The sequence below is a fragment of the Sciurus carolinensis genome, chromosome 16 (assembly GCF_902686445.1).
Source record: "Sciurus carolinensis chromosome 16, mSciCar1.2, whole genome shotgun sequence".
NCBI classification, from domain to species: domain Eukaryota; kingdom Metazoa; phylum Chordata; class Mammalia; order Rodentia; family Sciuridae; genus Sciurus; species Sciurus carolinensis.
The window spans coordinates 55671163-55692845 of NC_062228.1; the positions used below are offsets into that span (position 1 = coordinate 55671163).

The following is a 21683-nucleotide window of genomic DNA, read 5'->3' on the forward strand; positions in this document are numbered from 1 at the left end:
CAAGGTTGGAACTCTGAGAAAGCACCCATTTTCCGGAGGGGTCACTGAGGCATTAGAGACGGGGGGAGATCTGTTCAAGGTCACACAAGTTACTGGCAGTAGGGCTGGACGCCCGGCTCTGGCTCCGCTCGGGATTGGGCACGGCGTTGCCTGGCACGGCAGCCCCGCCTGCCAGCTGCATCTGCCACCCACCCATCGACCCGAAAGGACTCGGGGTCCTTAAGACCCAAGAAACTCTGGCGGCCCCGGAACACGGTAACTTGGGGAGCAGGGGCCACGCCGGGCCTTTTTTCCCCGTGCGCCCCTTTCTCCTTCTTCATTGGCTCATTCTACAAGGGGCGCTGTCTGGGGACCCTCTGGTCACCTTGTCCTCCGCGCGCTCTATGGCGAGGGGAACCCTGCGCAGGCGCGCCAAGGGCGCCTTCGGGGCCCGCGCTTTACGACACTTGTGCGGCAGCGGCGGTGGTCACTCGGCGCTCCTTCGCGACGGTTCGGCCGGGTGCCGCTAGCGGCCGTTGCCAAGGTGGGGGTCGCTTTGCGGCATGGCGATGGCGGAGGGCGAGCGGACTGAGTGTGCTGAGCCCCCCCGGGATGAGCCCCCGGCTGATGGCGCTCTGAAGCGGGCGGAGGAGCTCAAGACGCAGGCCAACGACTACTTCAAAGGTGCGCTCGGCCCGGACGCGGCGAGGGAGGGTGGACAGCGGCCGGGCCGAGGGGTGCCAGGCCCGCGCGGAACCATGGCAACGCGGAGCGGCAGCCGGGGCGCGGGGCAGGCACTACCAAGTGACCCGGCGCGGGGAGGCCCAGGATGGCGCTACCAAGGGGCGACATAGGGGGCTTCTGGGAGAAGGGCTGCTACCCAGCAGCGGCTACCGAGCGGGCTTTACTGAATGGGGAGACTGAGGCGGGCGCTCCCGGGCGTGGGGCGGAATGGGGACCGGGATGTGGGCGCCACCAAAGGCGAGACCTGGAGAGAGGTGCTGCCTGGTGGTGAGACCTGAAGAGGGCGCTACCATCCAGTGACATGTGGCTGGGAGTGATGGCGCTTCCAGTGGGGAGACCTGGGGTGGGTACCACCAAATGTGGGGGAAGTCCAACAGAGAAGGGAATCGTGGGGGTGGGAGATTAGGTCTTTAGATTGGGAGGGAGCAAGAAAGTAGGAGGTTTGGGGTGCACGAGGAAAAGGGACAAGGAGGGAGGCTTTGGGAGAAGAGGTGGAGGAAGCGCTAAGAATAATACCACCTGAGATCTTGGGCAAGACTGAGACGTGGGGGGCACGTATTCGTTCATTCATTTGATAGATATTTATTGAACACCTGTTATGTGCTCTGGACAGCGCGAGGCTCTTAGGATGTAGCAACTAATGAGACACATGTGGCCTTGCCCCGAGCTTGTAATTTAGGAGTATCACATTGAGTTAGCACACACAATACTTAAGCTGAGATGAGCGATTTGAAAGAAAACCAACAAGGTGGTGAAGTAGAGAAAAAGATTGGAGGCTTCTTTAGATAGGGTGGACAGGGAATGCATTGTGGAGAAGGAGGTATTTAAGCAGAAATCAGAAAGAGAATGAGAGGGGAGTATTCTAATTAGGTGGAGCAGCATGTGCCAGGGACCTGGGGTGAGGAGTGAAAGGAGGCTGGCATGGTTGGTGCTTAGCACATTGCAGGGAGAATGATACAAAATGAGGTTAGGCTGGGGCCAGATCGTGCAGGCTGTAGGAAGTCATTGCAAAGACTTGTTTGTATTTTACTCAGCTGTCCGAGAAGAAATATAACATGGGCCAGTTGGGACTGGAGAAAAATTTAGGCGTGATCAGCCTATGGTTGGAAATGCCCTGGGAATGATGAGGTCACCTAAGAATAGCACCTAGAGAAGACCTAGAGTGGAACACTAAGGAACTCTAATATTTAGGGTGGAAGGGGGCTGCTGAGGAGAAGTCGTTCCTGAGGCAGAAGGGAAGCTATGAAAGGTGTCATGAAGCTGAGTGAAGCAAGTGCTTCCTTTAGGGGAGGCAGGTGCCGGGGGTCAGGACTGCCACATGAAGCACCAAGCACCGACCATTAGATCCGGCTCCATGGATGTTCCCGGGGAATGATGGCATGGAGGCCAGCCGATGGAAGCAGGAAGAAGGGACAGCACACGTTGGCTTGTGTTTTGAGTATTTGGTTCTGAAAGGAATGGAGAAATGGGCGGGGGGGTGGCGGCAAGAAAGGAGTGTGTGGGGTCGGGAGTCTGCTTTTTCAATCACACCCAGTAGGGATGCAGAACTGATTCTGCTGGAGAGGGAGACTTGCACCTCAACACTCGAGAGAAGATGGTGGGGTGGGACAGACCTGGAGCTCAGCATAGAGTAGGCCACCATCCGATGGGAAAAGAAACCAATTCAAAGTGTGGGGAAGTTTGATAAGTTGGGAGCAATGAGGGGAGCAGGCTGGTGAGGGACAAGGCATGTCCTTGGAGGCTGGGTCACAGAGTATGGACATTATCCTGAAGTGGCAGGGAGCCATGGAAGGTTATAGGAGAGGAGCAGCCTGCTCTGATTAGCAGTGGAAGATGATCCCCTGGCTGCTGTGCAGACTGGATGCAAAGGCAAGGCTGGAGACAGGGAAGGAGACTGGAATGGTGGAAAGGTGAGAAGTGGGGGAGCCTCTGACCAGGTTGGAAGCACAGACTCAGGAGGTGCTTCAGACAGGAAATGAGAGTGGGGAGGGTGGTCCAGGCAGAAACACCCAGGTGGGAGGCCAGTTTGGTGGTGCATGCCTGCAATCCCAGCAATTCAGGAGATTGAGGCAGGAGGAGTGCAAATTTGAGCCCAGCCTCAGCAACTTAGCAAGGCCTTGTCTCAAAATAAAAAAGGACTGGGGATGTGGCTTAAGGGCCCCTGAGTTTCCATCCCTGGTAACACACACACACAACAATAACCGGGTGGCAAAGGCCTGAAGGTGATCAGAACCTGGCGCTGAGGAAGGGAGTGGGGTTGGGATGGAGGAGGGGAAGGAGTTCACAGTGAAGCTGCTGGGAGCAAGTCCTGTAGGCCAGTGGGAGGCACTAGACCTCTAAACCGAGGGCTCCGAGGACCACCAGTGCTTTTGAGCAGAGGGGGCAGCAGACTTGTGCTTTGGAAAGACCCCTCTAGAGCTGAACACAGTGGCACATACCTGTAATCTCAGCTACTCAGGAGGCTGAGGCAGGAGGATCACAAGTTCAAGGCCAGCCTGGGCAACTTAGTGAGACTTTGTCTCCACAAAAGAGGGTGGGACACAAGGCCGGGGATGTGGCTCAGTGGTTGAACCTTTGCTTAGCATGTGCAGGGCTCTGGGTTCAATCCCAAGTACCAAGAAAAGAAAACAGAAAAAGAAAGATCCCTCTGGAGGGGCAAGACTAGAGGCTGGGAGACCAGGAACCTAAGCAGGGGAGGACAGGGACCTGGCTGGGCAGGGTGGAGTTGTGGGTGGATGTGGGAGATGCTCAGGAGACTGACTTGACGGAATGAAGAGACTACAGGGCTCTGGGGCTAGTAGCCTGGAGGTGTTCAAGATGTGACCCAGTCTCCAGCTGGGCGAGGGGTGGAAGGTGTGTTCACCCTTAACTGGGGCACTAGAGCAGCCAGAGTCTGACTGCTGTGAGGCTAGGTAAGAATTCTGGGAAAGAGTAAGCCACTGGGAGGGGCTTCTTGCCCCTAGGACCTGGGCAGGCAGCCAGAAGTAACTGGCGTGGAGCTGCTGTGGAGGACACCCCTCCTGGCCCAGGCCTCTTGCCTTCTGGCAGGCAGTGGCAGGCACAGAGCCTCAGGCTTGGGGGGCTGTGGGAATACAATAAAAAGAATAATTACAGCTCACTTTAATTGAGCCCCTGTGGTGGCCAGGTATACCACGGGCCTAACCTCCCTGGGGCGCCGGGAAGTAGGTGGTTGCAGCCTGTTTGTTTTATAGAGGAAGCCAGGCTCAGAAGCAGAACCTCTGCCAAGGTCAGAGCGTGAGCAGCCCGGATATCCCCTTCCTCGCCACGTGCCTGGCTCTCCCGTTCAGAGGCATCCGGGCCCCTGCAGAGAGAAGAGGGCCTGGGGGGCGGTGGTCTCAGGGACTCAGAAGACTCCTGCCCCAGCTGCTTACTCTGAGCTTGGTCCCATTCCAGAGATCCTGGGGCAGAGCCTGGCCCCTGCTCATTCTGAGTCCAGGAGAGGTGGCTCTGTCCTCTTCCCTGGACCCAAAGCCCCCTTCTCTAAGTGGGGTCAGGGAGCTGCGCTTCACCCCTAAGGCATGTTCCTGGTCTGAGTCGTGGAAAGGAAGGCCGGCATCATGGGCTTAGGCTGCCTGAGCTCAAACCCTCTTCCTCTGTGACCCTGGGTGAGTGGCTTGACCTTGCTGGGCCTCTGCTTCCTCATTGCCGCCTGGGGGCCCTCTGAGGAGGGGGTGCGCTGGTGCTGGTGAAGCACCCAGGACAGGACTGGGGGATGGGGAGGCGGCCGCTCTCCTCAGCCCTTGGTGCAGTTGCTCCGGGCCGCTGCCACTTGTCCTGGTCTCACAGAGCTCTCACAGCCCGTGACTCTCCAATTTCAGGTGAAGAAACAGGCTAAGGGAGGGGGCCGTCTGCCCGTGGTCTCGTGCTCAGGGCCTGCAAGCCAGATGTGGGGCTCCACACTCTGCACTTGGCTGAGTACACCTGACCCTTCAAGAGCGCTGGCCAGCTGGTTCTGGGGCACAGCCAAGAGGCTGGAAGGAGCCCTTGAGGCCTCTGGCATTCAGGGAGGGTCTGTCCCAGCTGGTACTCAGCCCTGCCCATGTCTGAGAGTTCTCGGTTCTGCCCATCACCTGACTTGACAACCAGAAGGGACAAAGCTGGAGCCCAGGGACTGGGAGCCCAGGAGGGGCACCTGACCCAGACTGGAGGTCAAGTAGGGCTTCCTGGGGAGGGAGAGTGGAGCCATTTGGAAGGTTCAGGAGGGATGGTCATATTGTTGCTGACCGTCTCCCTGCTCTAGTTTCAGTCTCTATCATTCTCTGTTTTTTCCTTTCGTCCTTCGTCCTTCTTGACCCCTCTTCCATTATCTTCATCTGACTCACTCCTACCCTCCAGGGCTCAGCTGTTGTGTCCCTCTGAGCTGCCCGAGCCCTAAGCGCTCTGGGTCCTCACTGTCCGGGAACAGATCTTTCTCTCCACTGGGCTGTGATTCAGGGAGGGCAGGGCTGGGGCTGCTGTGTCCCTATTCCAGGCCAGAAGTAAGCTCAAGAAGTAAGACAGACGGCCCCACCCACATAGGGCTTGGGCTCAAATTGGGGAGACTGATAATAACCAGAGAAAGCAGAGGAAGCTCATGGCTGTGAAGTACGTGGTCTGGCGAGCAGAAGTGGGGGTTGGAGAGGGCACTGCCTCTGGGCTGAGTGCCGGAGAGGACTCACACTCACGCACAGTGGGTGGGTGAGTTGTCCAAGATGCTCAGCTAGTAGAAGGTGGAGCCAGCAATGGGGCCCAGGCCACGGCCCTGTCTGTCGCTCCTGCACCAGCACCAAGGCCAGAGGGGAGGCATTCTGTCCTGACCTGCTTCAGTCCGCACCTGCCATTGGCTGTGTCCTCGTGCATGGGCCTTCCCCCTAAGAGCAGCAGCCCCTCACCCAGGGAACAGGCCACTGCAGCTGTCCTGGGGTTATTAAGAGGGTTCAGGCCTGCATGGCACCTGGCACATCACAGTCCCCCAGTTCAGGCATGCTACTGAGGCGCTCCAGGCCTTGGCTTTCCCGTGTGTTGCTTGGGCAAGTGGGAGGAGTCCAGTGTGGCTCTGCAGGTACAGACGGGGCATTTGACCTTGAGCAAGACCTCTGTGGCTTGAGTGTAAAGTGAGCGCCAGATGGTATTTGCGCTGTGGAGACCGGAGGATTTTGCAGATCAGGATGTAAAGTGCAGGGCACAGCTGTGGCTCATTTAAATAAAATCTGACCTTTTGCCCTTGACTGGATGTCACACCCTGTCACCCTACACTTAGAACATAAATACACAAGCCTCCCTGTGGCCGCCAGGGCCCAGGGAATCTGTCCCGCCTGCCTTCCCACCTCACCTGCCTCAGCCACGCTGGCCTCCTTGCCCTCAGACCTGAGGCCTGCCCTGCACCTGCTTGTCCTTCTGTTAGGAAAGCTGCTCCTCCAGGCTGGCTTCCCTGTCTTTGGGGCCCCTTCTCCTGAAGGCCTGGGCCATTTCCTTCCCTTTATCCACCTCCTCTCCCACTAGTTGGCCCTCTGGGAAGCTGGACCACTGGTGGGCTTGGGGCAGACTCACATGGCTGGTGGGACTGCCCCTCCTAACTGAGGCCAGGGTCTGGGGTCCTCCTGATGCCCTGGAGGAGGTAGTTCCCTGCCTGGGCTTTGGGAGGGTGGGTGTGTAGAATTTGGGTCCTGGAGATGGTAGCTGGAGGGGACATCGCCAAGCTCCACTGTGGACCTCAGTCTCCCCATCTGGTCAAGGGGACCCGGCCAGTACTGGGTCCAGTGGCTGTTCTCACCAGGTGGCAGCACAGCCTCACGTCTCCCCCTCTCCACAGCCAAGGACTACGAGAACGCCATCAAGTTTTACAGCCAGGCCATCGAGCTGAACCCCAGCAATGCCATCTACTACGGCAACCGCAGCCTGGCCTACCTGCGCACCGAGTGCTATGGCTATGCCCTGGGCGACGCCACGCGGGCCATCGAGATCGACAAGAAATACATCAAGGGCTACTACCGCCGGGCTGCCAGCAACATGGCGCTGGGCAAGTTCCGGGCTGCCCTTCGTGACTACGAGACGGTGAGCCGAGCCTCGGGGAATGGGCCAGCTCCCGGTCACTGGGCCTGGTGGACAGTGGGGCTGGAAGTGCGGGTAGTGAGTGGCCATCCCACTGTGCCCAGCACTCACCAGCAGACACCCAGGAGGCCCCTGGGCCAGGAGCGCGCTGCGGGGTTCCCGTCCCACCGTGCTGTCAGCTTGGTGACCTGGGCAGGTCACCTGCCCCTCTGCCCTCCTTCCACATCTGTGGACTGGGGAGCGCAGTGGGCGGTTATAGGTAGTCAAGGAGTCTCTGCCCCGAGGCACCGAGAACAGCGCTGCGCTGCCAGTGCCTGTCACCGTTGGCCTGTGAGCATCGCGGCTGTTTTTGCTGGTTGGGCAAGAGCCACACGGCGCAGCAGGGCGTCTGGGGGAGCTTGGGCTCGGGCCAGACAGCGCCACGGGTGCCACTGAACGGTGCACGGGGCAACTGCAGGTGAGGGTCTGGGCCTTGAGCAGCGTGGGCACGACGCCACAGAGGGACAGCACACCGAGGGAGGACCTGAAGCGGGCAGGACTCCCCGTCCTCCCTGCCTCCCTCCCCACAAGGGTGTGCTGAGCCTTCACAGAGGCCAGCGGGCTGCATGAGTGCAGCAGGCTGGAGGAGCTGGCACCCTCACTGTGGCCAGGGCTGAAGTCGTCCGCCCAGCAGTCCCCAGCTGTTTGGGGACGGAGCTGGGATTTGAGCCCAGAGTGACTGTAGGCCCACGTCTGCTTCAGAGAACCGGCTCCCCAAGCGGGGGACAGAGCTGGGGTGCATGGCAGGGCTCTGGTGTCGAGTGGATCACCCTGCCTGCCACAGGCCAGCGCACCTTCACTCCGGTGCCCCCCCACCTCCTGTGGTGTGAGGGGCAGCAAGGCCACCGGGAAGCCAGGTCAGCATTGGAGGGAGTCGGCAGACGGCGGCCTGGCTTGGTCCAGGGTGGGGAGTGACGGCAGGCAGGCGAGGGCTGGCACAAAGCCAAGGCCAGGGACAGTGTCAGGGTGGGGACAGAGGTTGGAGGGACCCCAGAGTCAGGGAAAGAATGTACAGCAGTGTCCCCCTGAGCTGGTCCCTATAAGCCATTCCCTGGCCAAGCCACTCCCTTGTTGTCCCTTGGTGCCCTGATCTGGAAGATAGCGCCTAGGGGAGCAACTGCCGCCTGGGTGACTGTGGGCTCTGGTGCGGGCGTGTGAGTAAAGGTCGCTGCGCTGGTGGCTCAGCGATGAGTAACCAGGGGCGTTCATGGTGGGGGGCAGGGCCCCGCAGGGGGCGGGGGGCAGAAGTTGAGAGGAGCTGCAGGACAGGTCGAGGGCAGGGTCTTTGTCACTCTTAGGTCGTGGGGAAAGACTTATCCCGTACTCTGTGAACCCGAGGTGGTTGGTCCCAGCCAGTTTGTGGACATCCCCCATCTGAGCTATGTCCCAGCCTTGTGGGTGCCTTGGAGGGCTGGTGGGGGGCCCTTTGCAGGACCGACCTGAGGCAGTGCCTCACACATGCTAGGAAGTGCTGTACCCCTGAACCACATCCCAGCCCCAATAGTCCTCTTTAAACAGATGTCCAGCACTGAAGGCCCCCAGGCCCTTTTCACCTGGAGCAAAGGGCCTGCCCCAGGAGCAGGCATCTGGCAGGGCTGCTTTGCTGTCCTGGTCAGCCGACCAAGTCGCAGCCTAAGGAGCAGCAGCGGCGGTGGAGGCAGCCGCAGGCCTTGCAGTTGCATGTTTGTGCTGCTGCACTCAGTGACAGCCTTGGCAGTAAACCCTCATGCCAGCCCTCCCTGGGTGCTGGCACCACCCCCTGTCTAGAACAGAGCCACCTTCCAGTGGGGCAGACCACCTGTCCACAGCCAGTGGCAGAACCCTCCTGGAAGAGGGGAGGTGGGACTAAGAAGCTAGAAAGGAACAGAGGAGGGGACCAAGTGTCTGGCAGGGACCTCCGGAACAGAGTCCTGCAGCTAAGGGGGCTGGCACATTTGGGGACTCGAGTGGTCTGACTTATAGTACTGGGCAAGCAGAGAAGGAGTGGGCAGGACACGTGGCGACGTGGACTCTCCAGGACGGGGACTCCCAGCCCCTCCCACTGGCAGGGTACTGCAGGGCTGTCGAGCGGTCCTCTCCTGCCTGGCCCCACCCACACCCCAGGTGGAGCTGCCGGGCAGGTGGCCCAGCCTGACCTGCCCCGACAGGGAAGAGGCGCGGCCTGCCACCACCTGCTTCTTCCCAGCCTCTTGGTCCATACACCCACCCCAGGGTGCGCCGGCCTCACTGCCCTGCCTCCTTCCCCGCAGGGAATAGTGGGTCTTTGATGTGGCTTCTGACTCCCACCACCAGGCTTTCTACCAGGGGAGCCCCTGCCCCTGGGGGGCCAGGACTGGCCCTTACCTCTCTGTCCCCTGCACAGGATTTATGGGGGTCTCATTCCTGAGGAGACCATGGTGGTAGGAAGGCTGGGCAGGGTGTACACAGGAAAGATAGTTACAGATTAACTACACTGAGGAGCAGAGGTGAAGTCTCTTGGCCCTAAGTCACACAGCAGGTAGCAGAGCCAGGATCTGAATCCAGTGCTCTCTGCTTTTGGGCTTGGAGGATCCGGGTTTGTGGGAAGTGGGATGGAAGGTGAGAAACCCGGACCAGCTCCTTTAACTGGGAATTCCTGTGTCCCAGAGCCTTGTGCCAGTGCTTGTTGGGTTTGGTCTTGTTCACTTGGTCAGCAGCCAGGCCAAGGGGTGGCCAAGAGCAGTGGAGGCAGACGCAGCATCCCGCGCCCTCACCACCGCGCCTTCTTCCCACGCACGCTGTCCCTTGCTTCCTCTCAAGGTGGCCTCTGAGCACAGCAGAGGGCAGGCTGACAGAGCCGCCTCCACGCGTCATCTGCAGAGCTGATTTGACCTGGAAGTCCACAGCCTCAGTCTCCAGGCCAGGAAACTGAGGGAATCCACTTGTCACCGTTCTCCCAGAAAGCCCTAGTCCACTCACAGTGGCCTTAGCACTTAGCAAGGCCCAAACAGCTGGGTGAGACCCACCTTAGAGTACAGCGTGAAAAGGGCTGGGACGGGGCTTGTGCTGAGCGCCCTGAAGTCCAGGCCCAGACCTGGGTCCCTCACTCACCCTTCCAGCGGCCTTGGTGGCAGAGCCCCAGCACTCCCGCTCAGGCCTCGGCACCAGCTCCACACGGGCCAGTGAGGTGTCCACACTGCTCCTCGTGACTGAGCCACCACCCTCCTCCCAGGCTCCTGGTGGTAGCAGCCTGCGAGCTCCAGGGCACCCCAGGGCACCCCGTCTTCCGAGCCAGCTGCTCCAGGAACCTGCCAGAGCCTGGTCCTCAGACGCTGCCTCTTTTTTTTGGTTGTGGAGGGTTTTGTTTGTTTGCTTTGAACCAGAGGCGCTGCACCACTGAGCCACACCCCCAGCCCTTTCTATTTTTATTTTGTGACAGGACTTCCCTGAGCTGCCAAGACTGGCCTTGAACTTGCGGTCCTCCTGCCTCAGTCACCCGAGCCACGCCACCACGCCTGGCAGTTCTGCTCCCTTGCAGGGGGAGTGCCATCTGTAGGCGGGCTGGCTTGGGCTGAGGCGCCTGCCCTCGCCTAGCCCTGGGGCAGCTCTTGCCCCGTGCAGGGGTGCAGAAACCCAGGGCAGGTGCCTCCAGGGTTGCACCACCATGCAGGGCAGCCCAGGGCAGTAGAGCGCCCCCACCTCATCCCGAGTGCTGACCCTCTCCTCCCTCCTGCCTTCCCTCTGCCCAGGTGGTGAAGGTGAAGCCCCATGACAAAGATGCCAAGATGAAATACCAGGAGTGCAACAAGATCGTGAAGCAGAAGGCCTTCGAGCGGGCCATCGCAGGCGACGAGCACAAGCGCTCCGTGGTGGACTCGCTGGACATCGAGAGCATGAGTGAGTCGGGCTGGCTGTTCACCCTCCCCGCCCAGAGCCTTCTGCATGCCTGCGCACAGGGCAGGTGGCAGGAGAGCTGAGTCGGCTTCAGCACGCGTTCAGGAACGTGGCTTTGATGCGTTGGTCTCACCCGCAGCGCTCACCCCCGGGCTTCCCTTATCTTTTCTCCCTTCCATCTTTGGGCCCTATAGTTACATTTAGGACTTCTCAGAATTTTCCTTCGTCATGATCCAGCAAATGCCCTCCCCTCAAACAGGTTAAGGCAGAACTACGGGCCATTTAGGCAGGTAGAGCTGTGCCCCAGTTCACCCGTTTGCCAGGTGGAGTGCAGGCCTGACCCATCCCATGAGGCCTTGGGAATCCTGGCCTGAGGTCTGAAACCTGGGTCCAGTGCCTTGATTAGGAGTCACCCTGCCACCTGCCCTGGCCCTGCAACCACCTCAAGGTGGGGCTCAAGGTGATCCTGGAAGAAAGAGCCATGGTAGTCTGGTGTACTGGTGAGAGCCACACAGCCACCCCTGCATCCCCAGCCCCTGGTCCCCAGGTGCCCCAGGAAGGCAGGAGTACCGGGGTCGCTCCCGCAGTCCTCACTGAGAGCAGGTGCACACTCAGGAGGGCCCAGGCCCAGCCCTCCCGCCACTCTCCCCACTTCATCTTAGACAGCTGATCCTCTGACAGAGGCGGAGGACGTGGTAGGCTGTGTGGAAACGTGCGGGCTGGCCATCCACACCGTGCAGAGCCTTCTGCTGCTGTGGAGCTCCTGGGCATTTACAAAGCCCCGTCCAGAAACCATGCCTCGTTGTTTTGGGACCCATTTGTAGCCCCAGGACCACCAGGGAAGCTGGCCCGTGGCCATCTGCAGCCTCTGCCTGTTGGTGGTGGCAGAGCAGCACTCCGTGGCCTTCTCTGCCTGAGAGGAACTGAAGGAGCACATCCAGACTCGTCACTCCCAGGCCCCGGGGACATCTGCTCGCTACCTTCTCGGCCCAGAAAGGAATCCCAGTGGGCATCTGCTCCCCCCACTTTAAGCCACCCCTCAAACTTCCATGGGCTGCGCTCCGCCTCACAGGCAGGCTTGCATCGCCCTGCCTGAGCCCTGTCTTTCGGACTATCAGGGACACTTGGCCATTGGCTGCTAGGCCACGGACCCACGTTCATTTTCTTGCCCCTCAGTAGGCGAGAGAGCTGGCGGGGGAAACCAGGCCTGCTCAAGGGTTGTGCCCTCACAAGGTGGGGCACAGCTGTCCTCCACCCAGACCAGACAGTCACAGGGAACTCCGGCATCAAAAGGGCGCAGGGAGGGAGGGAGAGGAAGCCCAGGGGCAGTGGGCAGGGAAGCCACGCGCCGGGTAGGGTCCTCCTCACCCTCTTTGTCTCTTTCCGTTTGTGGGGGAGCATTTCGGCTACTCCTGACCTCTGGGGCTTGCTCCTGCAGTCCTTTAGACAAACGCATTACTTCCTGCAAGCTGGCCCTCACAGCGCTCTCCGTGCTCCCTGAGCACAGGGTTAGAGACTGAGGGAGCACTACACATTCCCACGTCATCTGGAGGTCACCAGACGTTCTGGGTTCTGCAAATCTAAAGAAAGATTATTTCAGTCAACACCTTAATCATTTGGGAGCCATTGTTCATGGAGTTAGAATGCTTCAGAGGACAGTCCACAGCCCTGCAGAGGCCAGGGGAACAGGACACCAGCACCTGGAGACTCCCTGGCTTTCCGTGGTTACACGCTAACACTGACACCCAGGAACACTAGGCTGTCACAGCCTCACAGGAACCTTCCCTCGTTCCGTCCCTCGTCACCTGTATACAGGCCAAGTCTACTCCATCCTGGGAGCCAGGTCCCCTCGCCACCCTGCGACAGCTCAGGCCCCTGACTCTAGGTCCCTTGTTCACACAGCCATCGAGGATGAGTACAGTGGGCCCAAGCTTGAGGATGGCAAAGTGACAATCACCTTCATGAAGGAGCTCATGCAGTGGTACAAGGACCAGAAGAAACTGCACAGGAAATGCGCCTACCAGGTAACGCGCCTGTCACGTCAGCACACCCGGGGACCCGGGTGGCCTCATGGCACTGCCAGCCCTGAGCACTTTCAGGTTAGAGAGCAATGAAGGGGGTGGTGACGACACTGCCCTTCCTGAGCGCGTGTGCCAGGCGCCACACGGAGGAGTCACGTGTGTGTTGCTCTGGTGTTGGAGCAGCTTGCGGGGTGGCAGGCGGTAGCTCCCACGGGTGCAGAGACAGGCCAGAGATCCTCCAGGTCAGAGGTGAGATAGCTACAGAAAGGTTGGGAAGGGTTTTCCTGGGAGGGAGATGGCTGGCACGCTGTGGGGGTGGGAGAGGAAGCCCGTGGTCAGCAGAGGCCTCAGGTGAGGAGTTGTCTGGAAAGTCGGCAGGCACGGTCTGGCCGGGCGTGGTGTCCTCCCCTGTGGTGAGCTACCTCCTGAGGACTCTCTGGTTGTGGGGGCTGCAGGAGGAGGTCAGAGAGGAACTTTATTTGGGGGCTACTTCTTAGGCCTTCCAATTTCCTTTAGCTCAAAGGACAAAATGAGAGCAATTTAGTTTGAAGATCTTAATTGGCTTTATTTTCGACTCTAGAATCAGGCAGTACTTCATACCATAAAATAGGTCGACCAGCTGAGCCGGGAGGCTTTATGGACTAGGGAGGCTGGAGAAGGCAGAAACAAGAGCACACGGCAGATGGGTCGCCCCCAGGGTACTGTCCTCGCAAGGCAGGGACAAAACCGAGATAACTGGTTGGCTGACATGGGAGAACTGCCTGCTACTGTGTGAGGAGCAGAGGTCGAGAGGAGAGGCAGAGAAGCAGCATGTATCCACGGAGACAGCCTGTCTGGGAATGTAGCCATTGCCTCTCATTCTCCTAGAAGGTCAGTCAGGTAGCCGAGTTTGAGCACAGTGATGTGGAACTTCAGCAGGAGCGACACCATTTTGATTCCTGGCCTGGCCTGTTGCAGCCTCGTGTAAAAGTTTAATTCAAAACAGTGGCCTCCTGTCATTTTTGTTAATAGTCCAAAGTGCTCAGCATGTGACAGTACCATACTTTGGGCTGTGGTTTCTGGACACCAGCACAGGCCATTTTGTGTAAAGGAACAGTAGAGACTGAGGTAGGTGAAACGTCCCCACAGAGGCACAGTGTTCGTGTCAGACTGCGGGAGCCCAGGCTGCGTGGGCCTGGTCTGCACTCCTGGTTGGAGTCACTTGCCTGCAGCTATTGGTTCTCGGAGCGACTTTGGAGCTTTCGCTTCAGTATGGCTTGGGACCTTCACCCTGGCAAAATCGCAGGGTGTCTTTGTGTTTTACAGTCACCAGCCTGTGGAACTGTGGGGCTCTCTGGTTTGTAGCACTGCCGCCAGATGTTTAGGTTACTGGGAGGTTTTTCCTCCAGACTCTTGGGGTCTTTTGCACCAGGCTTCCCCCTGCCCCACCTTCTGGGAGGGGCCCGGAGAGCTGGCGACTGGGCAGAGGCACCTGCCACTGCACCTCCCCCAGATCCTCGCCTGCTGCCGCAGGCCACATACGGCCACGGGTGTCCGGGCTTCCCACGCCCAGCCTGCCTCCAGTGTGAAGCTGGCGTGGCCTCGCTCCCAAGGAAGGGCTCTCTCAGGTGGCTTGTTCATTGTTTTAAAGTTGCTGTTGTTAGCCAGGCACAGTGCCGAACTCCTGTGATCCCTGCAGCTTGGGAGGCTGAGGCAGGATCACAACATCAAAGCCAGCCTCATCGGCGTAGCGAGACCCTATCTCAAAATGAAAACCAGAAGGGGCTGCGGACGTGGCTCCGTGGTCAAGTGCCCGGGTCCAGAGCCTGGCACCTACATAAGTAGACCGATGCCTCTCGCTGCTCCTGGGGAGCAGCAGTGTGCCCTCCTCCCTAACACTCTCTTCCTCCCAGTCGAACCTGCGGGGCATGGAGGGGACGGTGCGGCCGATGCCTGTGCTCTCCACCCACCCTGCTGATTGGTGGCTTTCTTCTTCTGCGTGTGTGTCTACCTTTTTCTTTTTTTCCCCCGGAACCATTGGAGAATAAGTTGCAGCCTTCGGAGTCTGCATCTCCTAAAAACGGGGCATTCCTCTGCATGACTGGCTCAGCCGTCCCACCCATCAGTGTGACAGTGTAGACTCATACACCCACGGCTGGCCCGAAAATCTGGAAAGATACACTTGATATTGTCAAGATCATCTTCAGTCTGTGAAAAGAAATATTACCTACATTTCCAGGTGTTTTCATTTCCTCAGGTTTTCTCTAAAACATCATTTTCAGCTGTTTTCTGAAACTCCAGCATCCATTGAAGGCTTGAATACTACATATGATCTGCCAGGATGGGCACCTGTCCCCCAGCCGGTCCCACTCACAGTCTGCCCTGCCTTTCAGATTCTGGTACAGGTCAAAGAGGTCCTTTCCAAGCTGAGCACACTCGTGGAGACCACACTTAAAGAGGTGCGTGTTGAGCCAGGCGTGGTGGCGCAGGCCGTTAATCTTAGCAGTTCAGGAGGCTGAGGCAGGAGGATGGCAAATTTGAGGTCTGGGCAACTTAGTAAGATCCTGTCTCAAAAAAAGGGTGGGGGGCTGGGGGTGTAGCTTGGTGTTAGAGAGAGGGGTGCTTGAGGGGCAGAGGGAGGGTGGGCTGGTGGGGGGCCGGTGGCTCCCTGGCTAGGGAGGCACCACTGAGCTCAGGAACTCACAGAGCCACCTGGCACGGTCTGCCCTTCCCTCTGTCCCTGACGACCCACCCCTGTCTTTCTTCCCGCATGTCCCTTTCCTGGCCTCTTGGTCTCTGTCCGTCCTCTTCATTGCTGTGCCCGCTGTCTCTGTCTCTTGCATGGATCTTCTCGGTCTGCCATGATCTCTCGCCCCTCCCCTCACCTCTGCCCCCTCCCCACGTCTCTCTCTGGGCCCCTCCCTCTCCGGTGGCCTCTTTTCTTCCAGACAGAGAAGATTACAGTGTGCGGGGACACTCATGGCCAGTTCTATGACCTCCTCAACATATTTGAACTCAACGGTTTACCCTCGGAGACCAACCCCTATGTATCCTTCTTGGCACAGCCAGTCCTGTCCCCTCCCACCCCTGACCTGTGTGAGGGAGACGACCGTTCCAGGGAAAGGCCTGGCCATGGAGGGAGAGGCAGGACCAGTGTGCCTGTGCTGTGTCCCCTGGGCCAGCGCCCCCTCTCCCGAGCCCCCGCTTTCCTCATCTGCTACAAGATTGCAGGCAGACAGCCCCTGTGTGCCCACCTCCCGTCCTGGCTCAGCCACTTACAGCTAGATGACTGAGGCACCACCTCTTAGTGCCTCTGTTTCCTCATATGTGACATGGGGACAGGAGGGTCCACCTCACCGGGTTATTGGCAGGAGCAGAGGAGTCAATACCAGGTGCTGAGCACAGGGCCCCGCCCATGCCGCTCGTGTCTTTGACATCGTGATATTTGCTTGATAAATACCCACGGTGCAGGACACTGGGCCTGTGCGTGGTTGGGTATGTGGTTTCCTGCCATCCCTCGGTGGCTTCAGGCCTGCTTTGTGGGGACGCTGAAGCAAGATGACTCCCTGGGGCCTCGTACCATCCTACAGAGCCTCAGGCCAGCAGCTGGCCACAGCCACACGCAGTGCAGGCCCTGTCCCCAGTGCTCACTCCGTGGGAGGTGTTGATGGGACCTTGGGGCTGAGCAGGCTCGGGGGACGCAGCCCATCTTCTGTCGCTGTGCCTGCCGTGTTTTCCTTAGCAGGGCAGATATTTAACGGCGACTTCGTGGACCGCGGCTCCTTCTCGGTTGAAGTGATCCTCACCCTTTTTGGCTTTAAGCTCCTCTACCCAGATCACTTTCACCTACTGCGAGGTGAGCTTGGAGGCGCCTGGCCTGCAGGCACTGCGGTCTGGGCCAGGCACCCACTGTCCCTCTGAGCTTTAGGGCCAGGGTCATGGTTGCTGCTCTTCATTCCACAAATTCATCCAGAAAGTGTGCAGGGCCACCTGGTGAGGCCCGGCAGCTGTGCACTGCCCAGAGGGCACCACACTGAGGACAGCACTGCACCCAAGGTAGCCCCGGTGTGTGCTCACTGTGGCAGTGTCCAGCGGGCGGCTTTCAGAGGCCCAGTTTATAATTTGCACAGACATGAAACAGTCTCCCTGGGTGACCCTACTCGAGACGTCCTGCTGGGTCCAGTGAGCACTCTGGACAGGGGGCACTTCCTGTGGGCTTCCCTGCCTCCTGGCTCCTCAGCCCCAGGCCCCAGGCCCTTCCAGCCTCCATCCTGCCCCTGGGTCAGCTTTTTTGTGCACAGACTGCCCTGGAAAGTGCCAGAGGCCTCCAGAGAAGGGCGAGGGCTGGGGGCCAGGGCAGCAGGGCGGGGGTCTCATCACTCGTATTACCACTCAAAGAATTAAGTGACGTTTTCTAAAAAATGGAAAATACAAAAAATGGTGAGACAGGGTTGGGTGTCTCAGAGGGGAGGTGGTGAGGTCCCTGGCAGGGATGCAGCTGTGCCACCCAGGCCATCGGTGCCGCCTCTGGCCATTGGACTCACAGCTATCTGTCCTGTGGCGTGTCCCTGAGCTCCACTGTGCACTGGCTCCCCCGAGCCCTGGGGAGCAAAAGGCTGCCCCAGGGCGATCCTGGGGTAGTGCAGGCAGGCAGGAGGTCCGCAGGAGCTACAGTGGATCACACCAAGGGGCTCTGAGTGGGAAAGGAAGTGGGGAACTGGGGTGGGAGAACGCCTGGCCTACTCAGGGTGGCCCCGCTGAGAATGTACGGCTTGCCCAAGGATCTGAAAGAGGAGAGGCAGCCGGAAATGGGGGAGAGAGCAGCAGAAGCTGTGTGTATAAAGGTCCTGGGGCAGAGGGAGCTGTCTGGCTTGTCCCAGATTCAGCCAGGGGGCTATGGGACTTGAGCAGGTGAGGGGAGGGTCTGAGCAGGATCCCTGGGAGAAGGAGGTGGATGGAGTGAATGGCTTCCTTGTGGACTCTGGTTGGGGGAGAGTCTGGGACTAAATTGGGGGTCAGCAGGTCCTCCAGCCTCCACATAGAGCACAGATGGAGGATCACTGTGGGAGCTGGAGATGGTGGAGAGGCAGGTCCAGGCTCTTGAGGTAGAGCCCAGAGTATGTGCCAGAGGTGAGGGGGAGAGGGCCCAGGGAGCCACGGGGTTCCGTGTAGAGCATTGGAGGGCTGGCTGGCGGTGAGAAGCTCCTCCCTGGACATAGGAGATGTCATAGGAGTGAGGTTGCCTCAGGACAGTTGATTCTGAGTGGGGCGAGTGCACCATGCACTGAGAGGCAGCTGCAGGAGAGAGGAGTGCCACCAAGGTGGAGCTGGGAGGGGCGGAGCCAGGGGCAAGCCCCACCCCCCACGCCTGGGCCCACCTGCTGAGCCCACCTGCTGAGCCAGGCAGAGGTTGGACAGCTGGGCTCTTAGCAGACGCCAGCGAGGTGAGAGGAGCCAGTGAGGCTGCGTGCAGCGAGGGGCTGCCTGGGCAGCTGCTCTGCAGAGGGACCCTCTGCCCGCTCCAGCCTGGGAGGCCTGCCATGGGGAGGCTGAGGTCCACAGGGCTGGAATAGCCCAGGCCCCAGCCACGTTCATGGCCATGGAGCCCCAAGACTGGCCTGGACCTGGTCACAGGTGACTGTGGGTCCTTCTCAGACTTGATTTGTCCCTCCAGAAAATGGAGTAGGAGCTGTGTCTGCACTTCACTGGGTTCCTGTGGAGGACCGGGGTGAAGTATGAACTGTCGTCAGCTTGGGACCTGCTGGCCACCAGTGGGGAATCCCGGGCCCCCGAGCACTTAGGCAGGGGTCATGAATGAGCCCAGAGGCTGAGGTGCTCTTCTGCCCCGTTGCTGTCAGGCAACCACGAGACTGACAACATGAACCAGATCTACGGCTTCGAGGGCGAGGTGAAGGCCAAGTACACGGCCCAGATGTACGAGCTCTTCAGCGAGGTGTTCGAGTGGCTCCCGCTGGCCCAGTGCATCAATGGCAAAGTGCTGGTGAGGGCGATGCAGGGACCCTCCCCATCCTGCTGTGGGCAGTGTTGGAGTGCATGGAGGGGGCTAGCTGTCCCCTCACAGTGGCCATCTGCCCCCCCCCCAGATCATGCACGGAGGCTTATTTAGTGAAGATGGTGTCACCCTGGACGACATCCGAAAGATTGAGCGGAATCGGCAGCCCCCAGACTCTGGTAGGTGGGCAGGTGGAGGCAGGCCCTTCCTCCCAGGGCCAGGCGTCTCAGAGAGCCCAGGGCTGGGGTCTGAGCTGCAGCTGTGGCTCCGGCCACGTGGGCTTCCTGCCTTGGGCAAGGAGCAGCCCAGGAACCTCGGTTTCCTACCTGTGTCTTGAGTCGGGGGCCCCCCATCACGGGGCCATGCTGGCCAGGGAGCACCCCACCACGCAGAGCTGCACCCAGGACACGCCTGTCATTTACCATGAGTCCAACTCCTGACCCCCAGAGGAAGGTGTTCAGGTGCCACTCAAGTTCTGGGGACAGACCACAGAGGGCACAGGTCCTGGAGGACATGGATAGCCTCTAGGAAGAGAGGGGTGGGGTGGCCTCTCAGGAAGGTGACGTCTGAGTTGACACCACCACAGGATGAAGAGGTGTCTGCAGAGGGATCCAGGGCCACCAGAGCACAGGAGGGAGTAGAGCAGAGTGGCAGGGTCCAGGGGTTACGGTGGGACTCGAGGCCTCAGGCGTTCCTCAGGAGGAACCAGGTGGGGAGCCACCAAGACTGAGCAGAAGGACTTGGTCTGAACTGGGGTGTGAAAAGCACCATTGGCTTCAGAGCTGTAATGGATTGAGTGGGTGGGGAGGGGCATGAGCCCCAGCCCCAGCTGTCCCCTGCCTGACCCCCACCCGGGCTGTGATGCGGGGCAGGCACCTGGCTGGGGCAGCAGCATGATGCCTGAGCGCCCCCGTGGAGATGGATAGTCCCTGATGTTCCCTCCCTCCCCCCCAGGTCCCATGTGCGATCTGCTGTGGTCGGATCCACAGCCTCAGGTGAGTCTCCAGGGCCTGCCGCTGCGGGCGGCCGGCAGGGCTGGCAGGCGGGCAGGTGGGTGGGGCCGGGAGTCACCCTGACCTCTCATCGTCCACCCCAGAATGGGCGCTCGGTCAGCAAGCGGGGCGTGAGCTGCCAGTTTGGGCCTGACGTGACCAAGGCCTTCTTGGAGGAAAACCAGCTAGACTACATCATCCGCAGTCACGAGGTCAAGGCCGAGGGCTATGAAGTGGCACATGGCGGCCGCTGCGTCACTGTCTTCTCCGCCCCGAACTACTGGTGCGTCTCCACCTTCCCCAGTCAGGGCTCCTCTTGGGCCACAGGTTTTTGTCTGTTTTGGTTTTAACATTTTATGATGGAAAATTTCCATTGTAGGAAGGGGGTTAGATAAAAACTGGATGGACCACCAGGTACCCACCGGGCCCCCCAGGCTCCCTCACCGTGGGCGGGTCCAGAGCAGACCCCTGCCTTCCACTGACCCAGGACGTTTCTGAAAGAAAAAACCTTTTTCCTCCTTATCTGTCAGTGGGCCCGCGCCCCCCTACCCCCTCCGCTCCTTCCGCTCCTTTTTTCTGTTGAAGCCAAGAAGGGGACCTGCAGGGTGGCCTGCCCTAGCCTGACTGGAGGACGTCCCTGTGGTGTCACTTGCACCTCCCGTGGATCAGCTGCACAGACTGTGGGCCCTGGCCGCCGCCCACTCCTTACTGCACCCACTGCCCGCTGCTGCCCGTTCCCCCTCCCTCTCCCCCTCCCCCTCCCTCTCCCTTCTTTAGCCCCAGTCCTGACAGCCCAGTCCCAACCTCAGCAGTCACTCCACCCTTGTCCACGCAGCGACCAGATGGGGAACAAAGCCTCCTACATCCACCTCCGGGGCTCCGACCTGCGGCCCCAGTTCCACCAATTCACAGCAGTGGTAAGTCACCCTTGGGCCTCTGCCCTTCCCCCAGGCCTGGGGAGGGGGGAGTATGTATGGGTACTCAGGGGCCCCCCTGCTGACCGTCGCTGCGTCTCTGTATCCTCTCCGTCTCCGTCTCCGTCTCCGTCTCTGTATCCTCTCCGTCTCCGTCTCCGTCTCCATCTCCGTCTCCGTCTCCGTCTCCATCTCCAGCCTCATCCCAACGTCAAGCCCATGGCCTACGCCAACACGCTGCTGCAGCTAGGAATGATGTGAGGCCAGCGGCGGCTGCTCGGGGCCTCACTCCACCAGACCCTGGGCGGGGGCGGAGCAGGCCCCGCCCAGGGCAACGTTGGACCCCCTTTTACTTTGTAAAGTTTGTATTTATTCCCTTTTAGGTTTGCAGAGGGGGTGGGGAGCAGTGCGGGGCTGGCCGAGGGTCTGCTCCCTGCACAGAGGGAGGCGCTGGAGAGGCTGCGTCAGGCAGCCTGGGCATTCTGGAGGAAGGCCGGCTGGGGTGGGCGGGGCCAGGAGGCTTCCCTGCCCCCCTTGTTTGCATGGCTCCTCCCCCGCTAAAGCAATAGGGCCCCCCACCATAGGAAGACCCCAAAAAGAGGGTCATCAGGGAGGCCTCGCCTGCACCCTGCTCCTGGTCGCCCCAGGGTGGGGCTAGGCTGGGGCCCACCCCCTTCCCCAGCTGTTTTATGTCTGTAATTAAATATGTTAAAATAAAATCATTATTGTAAGTCATCCTGTCTCTGATGATGGAGCCACTGGCTGCCTGGACCGGGTAGCTCTTGCCTCAGGAGGTCTGGAGGTGTGCCCAGGAGCTGACGTGACCCTCAGGCAGCCCCGGTCAGTAGGCACTCGGGAGAGTTGTCCTGCGCCCCATCTGGGAGGCCCCTCCACCTACGTCTTGGGCAAGAAAGGGTACGAAGACACCTGGAGAGGGGAATTCCGAGAGGATCTTGCCCCATTTGGTGACCTCCCCGGACCCAACCATCCCTGTCTGACCGGCCATGTGGGCATCAGGCAGGGCTTTCTTTTTTTCTTTTTTCTTTCTTTTTTTTTTTTTTTTTTTAATGTAAAAGGTACTATTTATTTTATATCTCCT

General features: G+C 59.7%; 1 protein-coding gene across 1 annotated transcript; it reads left to right on the forward strand.

The window, feature by feature from the left end:
- The first annotated feature begins 442 nt into the window (after positions 1-442).
- On the forward strand, positions 443-21313 carry Ppp5c (protein phosphatase 5 catalytic subunit). Its single transcript, XM_047529943.1, has 13 exons — positions 443-663; positions 6536-6777; positions 10521-10668; positions 12568-12689; positions 15059-15124; positions 15614-15712; positions 16416-16521; positions 18524-18666; positions 18770-18857; positions 19633-19673; positions 19775-19953; positions 20506-20587; positions 20783-21313. The coding sequence occupies exons 1-13, from the start codon at positions 543-545 to the stop codon at positions 20843-20845; spliced, it is 1500 nt and encodes a 499-aa protein (XP_047385899.1). The 5' UTR covers positions 443-542; the 3' UTR covers positions 20846-21313.
- Positions 21314-21683: the final 370 nt, after the last annotated feature.